This window comes from Centruroides sculpturatus, unplaced genomic scaffold (genome assembly GCF_000671375.1).
Source record: "Centruroides sculpturatus isolate CEXI.00-Female unplaced genomic scaffold, Cexi_2.0 scaffold187, whole genome shotgun sequence".
NCBI lineage: Eukaryota > Metazoa > Arthropoda > Arachnida > Scorpiones > Buthidae > Centruroides > Centruroides sculpturatus.
In genome coordinates this window covers 791,793-804,273 of record NW_019385662.1, presented here as the reverse complement: position 1 = coordinate 804,273, position 12,481 = coordinate 791,793, and the positions used below count along the sequence as shown (strand labels likewise).

Sequence of the window (12,481 nt, the reverse complement as noted above, 5' to 3'; positions counted from 1 at the left end):
ATCCATCAAGAAAATCTATGTGCAAAAGCTATGCAATTAGAAAATGTAATGTCTGTCGTATCCAACTACATAGTGCTGTTTTTATTGTGTTTAAAGTCACTTAGATTTTACAAATAGGTGAGCCGTTCACAGCCCGGCACACGCATTTGTAAAATCTAAGTGACTCATACAACATGGAATTTATATAAAACGGAATAATCAACAGTGTTATAGGGGGGTCGACTGTAGTAATTAATTTTTTTTTATTTATTTATTTCATATTTGCAGACTAAAAATTTACAGGTCACAAGGTGTCAATTTACTACTATGGCCCGCGGAAAAAACGTAAAATTTATTCTGGCCCATGTTATAAAAAAGGTTGCCCACCCTTGTTCTATACAATGCATTTGAAATTCAACTTAACTTATAAATTTTCTTCAATTAACAGTTTAGTCATATAGATAACAATACTTTGAGCAATGTTGTTTTCATTTGGCATTCCTAAAGTTTATTTTTGTATAATAACCAAACACAATTTTACAGGTTATTATACAACATTTATAAAAATAAAACTCAAACATTGTTATATTTACTCTCCTCTATGCACCACGCTATGTTTGCTAGCAATTAGACATGATTTATTAAAGTGTTTTAAAACAGATTTATTTAAAGTGACTATTGTTCTGACTGTCTTAATCAAATATCTTTAGAACTGGAAACAAAGTTCTAAACTATGAACTAATATTATATTCCAGATGAATAACATTTAAAAGCAAGCACGCAAGTATTCAAAATTAAAAAATTAATGAACGTAAAAACCCAAAAAAATAATTAAAATGATAAACAAATAGTTTTTTCTGTCCTAAATTTGTATTTTCATATATTTTGAGCCAAAAAACAGAAGTTTCAAGCTACAATGCAGTAGTGCTCTCTACCAGTCTTGATTTCATTAACAAAATCACTTGTGGAAAAGAAACTTCATCATCCATCATATTTGCCATAGAACAGTAAAGCTTTCCTAATTTGAACTGTTTCCTTTTAGAACATTAGTACTTTTAAAGCACTTAATTTTTTGTAACTCCTGAAAAAATTATAGGAAATACATCCAAAAGCAGGGAAAGGCCTACAATAAAATTTAACCTAAACAGCTTGATTAATATGCTTCCTCTTAAGTATACAATTATATTTGTTTGTTTGTCATTTTTAATTATTATTTGTTAGTTTCTATATTTTTTTCCTGACATTTATTAATGTTAAATCAACACACGTTTGTTTTTATATATCAAGTGTTCTGGAATGTAGCATTCATGTTTTAGAAATCTATCTCCAAATCTGCAGATGATTGATTACTAAGGCAGTCAAAAACACTGAATTTTTAAATAAATCTGGCAGTTTGAAAAGCTTACTGGCATAAGATCAAAAATTTTTTTTGCATTCTATAGATCTAAGAATAAATATATTACACAAATTATTATTCATAATTCATAAAATAACTGCTTCAATAGATTACTCAATCAGCTATATACAACCTTGTAAGCAGCAAAAATGTTTGGCATTCCAATGTTTTTGTTCTATTTTCTGTTAGCTTTTGTAAATAGTTTGATTTTTTGAATAGCAAACCCAACAAAGATAATTAAATATGACCGAAAAAGTTAGTCTAATAAACATATTTGTGGCTGCGTGTAACTGATTGAGTATGTTAATTATTAATATTAAATTTAAAAATCTTATGGTAATATTTGTTAATTAATACATGAAAACTGATATACTTTTTTTCAGCATGACAAATCAATAAACTGTATATTTTGGTGTATTATAAACTAGTTCAACAGCTACCAACATCTATATAACAATCCAAAAATAATTTGATTTGGTATGAAAGTGTCATTTACTATTAATCATTACATTTTAATACCAAAATGTTATTTTATTATATACAATTTTACAGAATAAGTATAATTTGCATATGATACAGATGTAGAAATGAATCAATTTTTTATAGTTTGTGTTTTGTAATGAAAGCAAGTTTTGTGGTTTTTATGACAAACATCTTCCTACATGACATAATAATTTATCTGAAGATTATTCATGTATCATTCTATGAATTTTTATATCTTACAAAAATCAATCTATCAAAATCTCGTATTCAATGGCTTTCAAAAATCAAATATTTTTCTTTAAAAAAATCAGATAACAAAATATATTATTAAAATTGAGTATCATGTATATCTTTGTCTATGTCAGACTTAGTATATTAATAGGACTTATTATACTGGTGTCCTATTAATATACCAAGTCTGATGGAGACAAAGATCTAATTAAAATTAATACAGTAAAAACATAGAGGCATAAGAATTCATATACACAATATGTTGCAAATTACACTCAATACAAATAATATTTTCTTGCACAGTCATTATTTTAATTGTAAACAATGACTGATACATATTTTCATATTCTATATACAGTCAAACCTTGGTTTTCGAACATACCTTATTTACTTGCATACAAGACAAGGTTTTTATTCATTTACCACAGCTTCAAATTCCTAGATCGTCCTATATGCACGAGCGAAAGATTCTTTGCATTTTTGCAAATAATTTTTGTGAATCTTGTATTTGCATTTTTTCCCAATTGTCCAGCTTTATATGAACATAATGTTGTTGATTTTACAAGATTTTTCCTTAAAGTTAAAATGCCAGTAATTTTTGCAGAACAATGTGTGCATTTACGTTCATTTGATATTTTACTGGCATTTTAACTTTAAGGATTTTAACTTTGTGATTAAACGAAATAAAATTAGAATTGTATTAATAAATCTAATTTTCTATTTTTTTTAATCCTTAAAGTCACACCTCATCCTATATACGAGTAAATACGATAATTTATTCCTAAAAGTTGTTGCTTTTTAACCTTTAATAAGGTAAAGAAAAAGACCCATTGTCCAGAATTCATCTTGTACATTAAAAGTGAAAAATAATATTGGACTTCTAATATTCGGCGTGAAGTCCAATATTAGTATTGGTATTCGCTAGTATTCTTACTAAAGTGCAGAAGACATGGCATAGTCCCGAAGTGCATCACCATCAACCAAAGAGCATTTCCTGCGTGCCTACGAGCTACCTTACAGAATGTGGAGAAATTGCTTTTTTCGAAGTTAATCAAATGCAAACGAAAAGCTCTGGCAGAAGTAGAGCTAAGGGTATATCTTGCCCACCTTCAGTTTACAAAGTCTTGCTGCCCGGCCTCTTTATATGAACAACTGGGAAAATTGCAGAGTTTTATCAACTTTACTTATCCAATATTCAGCGTGAAGTCCAATATTATTTTTCACTTTTAATGTACAAGATGAATTCTGGACAACGAGTATCCTTCTTTACCTTATTAAAGGTTAAAAAGCAGTGGCATAAGTTATATGCCCAGCTAGTATTCTTCCTAAAAGTTGTTCTAAGCCCAAAACAAATTTTCCCATAAGAAACAATATAAAATGGATTAATCCAATCCCAACCCCCAAAACAAAGCCCCTTTTTTAGTTGTATTTCATTCATAAAAATGCCTACAAATGCAATATATTATATTATATTAATAAATCTTTGTTAAATATTTAACTTAAACATATTTAAACACAAATTCTTGGATACCCTTTATATTACGTGAATGTCAATTAATGCAGTTTTTATTGGTAATTCAAACACAAATTCTTTATTGTATTTATTCAGACACTTGGCAAATCTCATCATTAAATTTATTGTGTTTGAATTACTAAAAATTATTGGCACGGTTTCAAAAGTACCAGAAAGCAGTTTTTATTAATTAATTTGATTTAGATTTGACTGCGGCACATACCGAAAAACAAAAATAGTATCTTTCCCGCACGAGCATTGAAATCTAATTTAAATAGCAACGTCATCAATGATTTGTGTCCTGACATCTAACAACGTGAGGTGATTTCAACACCAACTTCTGAATTGGAAGTCTTGTCATTAATTGGTTGGGCTATCGACTTTGTTTAACATAGGAAGTATATGAAGCCAACCATCTGCATCTCTGTAATCTGTGGCCTGCTCTTGCGGAGTATTTGTTCAACAACTGGCGCAATTATGAGTTTGAAATTCTGTTCGTAAACCGAACTGTTTGTAAAGTGAGGCATTTGAAAATTGAGGTTTGACTGTATAATTAATTGAAGATAAATTATATTATTTTAAGACATTGGGAAACATTGCTGATATCTTAAAATACAAAGACATGACACTATTTTGAAGAAGGATGATGTGTTTGGCCTCTTTGCTAGACTAAGGGAATGATGAAAAAACTGTATAAAGATTGAGACAAAAAAATGGATTAATTGGAGAGGAAGTGAATAAAAGGAAGAAAAGAGATGATATAATTTTGCAAAAATATCATAAACTAACAAGTTTTTGTTAATTGTTTGACGTTTCCTAAAATATTTTTTAAAAAATAATACTTTGTGAAACAAATCAAATTTATTAGATATATTAAATTAAAACAGATTGCTAATTAAATTATGCTGACTGATTGTTTGTAACTCTTGAAATTTTGTTATTTCCTGTATCAATTTTATCCACTCAGTAGTAACCAACAAATATATCCATCAAGGGCGATCGTGTGGCACTGGTGAACAACCAATATATCCACAAAATTTGCGGTTATTGCCAAAAACTACAGCAAAAAAAATTCACATAAAAAAGAAATTATGTAACAATAAAAAAAAAACTTTTCTTTACTAGACATAACTGTTTACAAAATCTTTTTCCGAAATGGTAATGAGAAAAAAACATGTGGAAAAATACTTAAATAATTTTCCACGTTTATTCTCCACTGCATAGGGATAGCACCATACTTAACTAACCCTACTGCTAAAAGGTTAAGCTTATAACGATGTAAATTGCAGCAAAGCTTAGCAAAATAAACTTATATTTTAGAGTTTTAGAAACATTAATTATATATATTATCATTAGATTCTGTATTTACAATTAATTTCCTTTGAAAAAATCAAAAGATCTAATATCAGGTTTGTTTTCAATTTTCTTTCTTTTTGCACCTCTTAACATTGAATTTATTTAAATTTATATCCTTAATTTATAAAATGCAATTAAAAGTACTGTATACATAATTTAATTAAAATTCCTCAATGTCCTTGACTTACTAAAATATAAATTTTTCATCTACAAGTACATATTTTCTAATATCAGGACTATAATTATTATACTGGCTTTACAGATAATGCTACAGAGTTTCACAGAAAACAATTTTTTGTTTTATTTAATATACCTGTTTTTCAAATACCGTATTTTAGATTTTAATTAAACAATATTTTTAATAATATATTTAGCCAAAATTCTGGTGAATCAGAGAATGCAAAGAACAGGAAACATGGAGAAAGAAATAGAAAAATTAAAATCTGAAATATGGTATTTGAAAAACAGGTATATTAAATAAATAAATAAATAAATAATTGTCAGGTATATTAAATAAAACAAAAAATTGTTTTCTGTGAAACTCTGTAGCATTATCTCTAAAGCTAGTATATTAAGTCCTGATATTGCAAAATACGTACTTGTAGACGAAAAATTTATACAGTATACATAATTAAATTAAAATAAATACTTGCTTCTTCTAGAATATTACGAAATTTTCTATAATCAATAGCCTAAGTATTCTCTGAAAATGGATGAAATGTGTTAAAGAGTACTTAGGTTATAGTTTACAGAAAATTTTACAATACTCTTGAAGAAGCATGTATGTAATGTAAATTTAAACAAAACTATGGAGCATAATAATAGTAATACTTAAATAAATTACTGTTTAAACATTTTGAATAATAAAATTTATGGTAAATAATTTTTTTATGCTTGCTACTAGTAGTAATGCTTTTGGAATACAATTTTACATTCAATTTAAATTTCTTGGTATGTTTACAGTTGGCATTGCTTAGTAATTTAAATACTCAAAATTAATTAAATTTGTTCATTTTATTGACAAAACACTTCATTAATTATTTCTTACTCTCATCGGGACCTGGACTCTGAAATGTAAGAAGCTTCTCATTGAAAATGAGATCTGCATAACGGATCAGATATTCGGTTAATACTGCTTGAACACCCACTACGTGAAGGGCACCAACTCCACCACCTTCAACGTCCTTTGATCTATGAGTTATAATAATTTAAAATAGAATTATTAAACTAATATTAAAAAAGTTTGAATATTGAATAATGAAAGTAAATGATACAATAATAATAATTATATATTTTATTCACCTCAATAAATTTGGGGCCCAGACAATTGCCACATTTTTTGGAGTCATTCCAGTTCGTCCTCCATGACCAGCAACTTTTGCAAGATGAAGCATTAAGTATTCTAAAGTACGATAGTGAGGAGGTGGCAGCTGTTGAACCACATCACGTAATCTTAATAATCTAACTTCTTCTTCGGACTGCACAGCATTCTATAAGTAATAGAAGAATTTTTATAAATAGAATTTAATTATTTATAAAGTTGTTAGAATTATAACAAGTTTAACCTTACCACAAATTTATCATATAACTGATATGTTAATAATGGATTTGGTAATTCACGAAAATACATTTTTAACAAAGAGGCAACACAGTGGATATCTTGGACGATGGCTTCGTCGGTAAGATCAGGAATTCGATCTTCATCGAATGCTAACCTGAAATCATATATTTTTACATTACAATATAAATCTGTTGCAATTTTTTGAAGTAGAAGAAAATAGAAAAGCACTAATTACATCAATAGTATCAAAGTAGAATAAACACACTAAAAATTTAGGTTATTTGAGATTTTATCTAAAAATTGCACCTAAAACTCTTTGTATTGGTCACAATTTCTAGTTATATACAAATTTGTCATATAACAGAAATTATCCTCATAAATCAGAGCCTTTAATAAAAACAACATTTGACATCAATTAAGAAAATATAACAACAAACAAATTTTACAAATTACTGATGATATTTTTGAATACCAAACTTTTTCAACCATTTTCATTTTTGAAAGCAAACAAACTGCAGGAAATCAAAGAATGAGCTAATGCTCAAGGCTAGTTTATAATAAATCTTTGTAAACGTAAGATAATGTGAGCAGATTTATTATTATAAAGGTAAGAATCCATCATTCTATTTACCTGAATATCTATAATTCATACTAAACATCCTATGACATATACAGGGTCTTCCAAAACTAATGCTACCATTTTAAATTACTGTAGTTATGTTACTTAATATCCGAGAGCATCATAATGTGCATTAAAACATTGAAAAACTGTCCAAGTTTTTCATTTACCCATTATAGTTTCTCATTGCATGAACCTTGTGCCAAACAGCACACATCCAACCCATACTCAAATTCTTCCTACACACACTACATATTCATTGTCACTTGTCCTATAGCAGCACAATTCTATAGTTCCTGCAGATTACTCATGTTGCACAATGATGTGCGATTCTGACATTGCAAACTGCAGAACATAAAATGCTCCTCTGTCGTGGAGTTACCAATTTTGTTTATAAAGTTCATTCGTTTACACCTAACATTTTGGATGCAACAAATGTACTGAAAATGAAAGAAAGTAAAAAGAAAAATAATAAAATATAGTTTATACAATTTAACCTTTCAATAACAAGCTACAGAATGTTCTAATCTACACCACTGGGTTTTGCAAACTGGCAGATTCTGTGAAAGAATGTAAGAGTGTTCTGCAAGATGAAAATGCATAATGGAGGAAAAAATTTAATGGCAGTTCTAAATTTGTATATATGGCAAATCAATATATTAATTAGCAACAAAATTATATTATTTTACTATAGCATCAATATTAATATTATAGATTTAAATTCTAAAAAGAAAATACTGACTATAATCTAGAATATTTACTATGTACATACACAAAGTGAAAAAAGAAAAGTTTACATGCAAAGAGTATATTTTAAACTTATTATAAGTAAACATTCAAGATTAGATGTTTCTTGCAACTAGTTACATGGTAGTAACAAGTGCTGCTGACTCATGAATTTGCTAAGGCTATCCAATCCCTTTTGACTTTTCATTTGAGGTTTATATGGTATACTGCTTAATTTCATATTATAGGTACACAAGATGAACACAAAACATTATAATTATAACCACTTTCTANAACTCTAGCTTTATATAGTACTGTATTCCTTCGTCATTCACACATTTCCAAGTATTTGAATATATTTCCTTTTCACTCAAAAATAAAATATGTATAAAAGTTTACGGCTTTGTGAAATTTCTTTTTTGAGTTTATGCCGTTAAAATAAAAAAATAAATAAAATAAAACAATTTGTCGGTTTTGTTTACACGTTTATTGGGCCGCATTGAAACTTGCCTTGGGCCGCATGCGGCCCGCGGGCTGGACATCCCTGCTCTACATAATCATAGGTGTCTAATCATTGTCTCTACAATCGGCTGTCAAAGTTTCACATACCATCAGCATTCAATCATGCATTCAAATAACTCTAGAAAGCACTGTAAATGAAAATGGCAACTCCACAACAGAGAAGATATTTTGTATTCTACAGTTTGCAAAATCAGAATCACTCATCATTGTGCAACATAAGTGATCTTCAAAAGCTGTAGAATTGTGACTGCTATGGGAAGAGTGACAATAGATATACAGTAGCAAGCATAGGAAGGATTTGAGTATTAGTTGAACATGTGCCATACAACAAGAGATACACACACTGAGAAATTGTAATGGCAAATGTGATACTTGTACCATTTTCCAATCTACAATGTTTTAATGTACAGTACATAGCAATGATAATAATGAACATAATTACAATGATTTAAAATGGTAGTATTCTGAAGATCTTATACTTTAGATAATTGTTGTTTTTTGTTTTTATTCTTATATTCCAAAATTTAACATCAAAAAGATGGTTATATCTCATTTCTTCTTACTTGATTTGGTATTCCAAATAATTCTCTTCATTTATAAATCTAAACAGTTTAAAATCACTACCAAATTGAATCTGAGACTGGAAATATTATTTAAAATTTTTATCACAAAATACTTCCATTCATTTTCATGTAAAAAACAATCTAATTTTTACCTTAAAATTAAAAATTATTCTTCATTCACATAAATATTAGCATAAGATTAAAAAAAAACAGTGATTTAATAAAGTAAATACATTTCAAGTTTGAATACTTTCAAGATACTTCACTTATCAAGAAAATGTTGAACTTTATCAACACTTTGCTGGCGAGCAAAACAACTTTAAAGTACTGGAATGTATTGTAATAATAGTATTCAGGTGGTTCTTGACTTTCAGACAAATGCATTTCTTAAAATGTATACAAAAGTCAAAAGTAAAAAGTTAAGCAAAAAGGTTAATATTTACAATGCAATTTATTAAATGCATATAGTATTTTTGGTACAATTAATCAATATTTTATTAACTATATATCAATACAATATAACAAAACAAAATTAAGTAAAATAAACTAAAATTGTTTCTTTGGGTAACTGAAAATATTTATTTCACACTAAAGAATCTAAAACCAAATAAATAAACCATCTTGAAATACTTAATGAATATTCATATTCTTGCTTTCCAATAATGAATAATAAAGGAAATAATAATTAATCAAGGTCTTATTATATTAAGTAACTATAGGTCTTGACCTATCAATAGACAAATTACTCACCCTCCTGGAAAATCGATTACTGTGTGATATTTTGGAGGAAGATTATCTGGTCCACCACCTACATCAATATACTTCTGCTGCGTCGGAGGAAGATTTGCAGATAATGCTCTCGATCTGGCTTCCTCTAAGGATAACAATTTTGTCGGAGTCGAAATAGCTAACGATTTAGGTCTCGCCCGTCTCGGAGAACCTGACAATTGAAAATTCATTACAATAAATATCCACAAAACTTATGTATTTCTCTATTCAAATTCTAGCAAAATTATTTTAAAGACATTTAATAGACATGGGCAAATGCGGCTCTTTTTGAGTTACATGTGGCTCTTGCTGAAAGTGTTAATTTCTGCTTTTTAATATTATTTGTATATTTTTTCTTATTGAAAAAGTATATGGCTTTAACGTTTTAATTTATACAAATAAGAATCATCTTTGATATGACACTGGCTCATTGGTGTGCCATGAAAAATTTTGTGCTCCACTTGCTCAAAAAAGTTGAGAATAACTGGCATAGAATAATAATAGAATATGATTATAAATTCTCCTTTTTTTTTAATGTGTTCTATTAAAATGAACTGTCTAAAGTCTGAATACTAATAAGTTATGTATGAACTATTTAAACTTGAAAATGGAAATGATGAGCGAGTTAACTTGTAGAAACATTGATTTAAAAAATATACTGTAGATCATATTTCTGTAAAGAAAAACATGTTTCTATTATATATTAGTATCAAAATTTTAGACCAATGTATAAAATATATTTAAAATCTAATTTTGTTTTAATGAAAAATTTCAGAAAAAGAGCCAAAGGAAAAGAAACAGAAAGAAAACACAACAGACTTTACAATGATTGCTTCACCATCTATATTACCCAATTCATTATCTGTCCTTACAGTTCATTTACCAGATCATAAAGCATTTCCTAGTCCTCCTAGAAGTCCTTCTCAAATGGAGGGGAGCTGGTATGTTACACCACCACCCTGTTTTACAGCAGGTGGACCAATTCAAGTTGAAATGTCTCCTTTAGAAAACCTTTTAATAGAACATCCAAGTATGAGTGTTTACACATCCACTCCACCAACCTCTCTTAGTAGCAATGCTTTGGTAAAAGAATTAAATTGTGAATTATTTTCTTCAAAATCCCAAGATAAAATAGAACTAGAAGAAAAACCTAAAGAAAGTATATCTGTACATATTATTGTTGAGAAAAAAGAAAAAATTAATCAGACTACTAACAGAAAAATACATCATCAGACAGCAGCATTTTCTATTGTTCATACAGGTAAAATAAGTTTATATATATATATATATACATATTTGTGTGTATGCATGTATGCATCTCTCTCTTTGTGTTTGTTGTGTGTGAATTTTATGAATTTTAATTTATATATCTTAAAAATATCTAAATACCTACTTTATTTAACAGATTTAATAGAGCAAATTGCAAACTTAAAATATGGACAGAAAGCAAGACATTATATAGAACAGAAATCCCTTCATCAGATAGATAAAGGGCCATCCATGGGACCACCTCTTTTTTGTAGGTAGATGTTGTCTTTTAGAATAAACTGGATGTGTAACACATCATTTGAGAATTTATTGATGGTATGCTGGATTTGTAACCTTCTGTATGAGCCAGTCACAGAGACTATAGAAAGCTCCAATCTAATGAATGGATATAATGATTTGTATTTGAATTTTATGATACAGGAAAGTTGCTTATCATTGGGTCTCAAATCTATCAGATAAGAAAAATAAGATTACATAGAAACTTTTTTATTGCACTTACAATGATACCAGGAATTGCAAGTGCAATAAAACTTATTTATCTTACTTGATCAAAGTAAGATAAATAAATCTAAACTGATCCACATATAAAAAAATTATATATTAATAAGTTGTAAATTTGAAAATTCTCTAAAATAATTTTTTGAAATATATTTTGTGAATAATATGGCAATATTACTAGAATTATTTGCTGTCAGTTTATGTAAAAAATTATCATCTTTTAAACATTAAGGTGCATGCTTTTCTAAAAAAAAATACAATAGACTATTGATTTAATGAATCTTGATTTAACAAACAAAAATATTTTTAACATAAAGGAAAAATTTATAATCTTTTTTCATTTATGGACAGAACATACTAAAAGATGACTCAATGAGCATAGATTACTCATTGACATTATATTTTATTCATACTTATACATTATAATAATATTTTAATACATCCTGTTCAGTTTGTTTTTAATATATGTTTTTAAAACACATTCAATTTAATAGACTTTAGGCAATAGTGGACATCTCTTCCCCCAATTAGTCCATTAAATCAAAGACTTACTGTATTAAAAAAAATACAATGTAACAAGAATTTAAAAATGTCAAAGTTCATATGTAAATTTTAAAATTCTTCTCAATATTTTAAAATAATATAAAAAGTTAAAAAAAATAAATTTATTCTGTGTACATATTTTACTTATAATTGTATATGAAATGAAGTACAATAGACTTTAATAACTTTATATTCAAAAATAGCATATCATTATAATTAAATTTGATTATGAAATTTCAAGAAAAATGTATTTAAAAACTGAATATGATAATAATAATCAGAAACATATTTCAATTTTTTTTAATGTTAAAATATACATCTTATATTATAATATATATAAACCTCTACAGTATTAATTTAATATTGATTCATGGTTTAATTAATAATAATAATAATAATATGCATAAACTTCAGGTAAACAGCACATTCCCGGCGAGAACATCACAGGATACTA

The 12,481-nt window shown here is 27.5% G+C and overlaps 2 protein-coding genes across 8 annotated transcripts in view; both read right to left on the bottom strand.

The window, feature by feature from the left end:
* The window catches only part of LOC111640995 (sporulation-specific protein 15-like), a 169,466-nt gene that overhangs the window by 12,098 nt on the left and 144,887 nt on the right, over window positions 1-12,481 (bottom strand). For all 7 annotated transcript variants that reach the window (XM_023387099.1, XM_023387098.1, XM_023387100.1 and 4 more), the window contains one exon: window positions 9,700-9,889. In XM_023387099.1, coding sequence (XP_023242867.1) covers window positions 9,700-9,889 — 190 coding nt within the window. The remainder of the gene's footprint in view (window positions 1-9,699; window positions 9,890-12,481) is intronic.
* Window positions 5,835-7,803, bottom strand: LOC111640996 (rho GTPase-activating protein 33-like). Its single transcript, XM_023387105.1, has 3 exons — window positions 6,529-7,803; window positions 6,261-6,448; window positions 5,835-6,149 (listed from the first exon to the last, which is right to left on the bottom strand). The coding sequence occupies exons 1-3, from the start codon at window positions 6,586-6,588 to the stop codon at window positions 5,996-5,998; spliced, it is 402 nt and encodes a 133-aa protein (XP_023242873.1). The 5' UTR covers window positions 6,589-7,803; the 3' UTR covers window positions 5,835-5,995.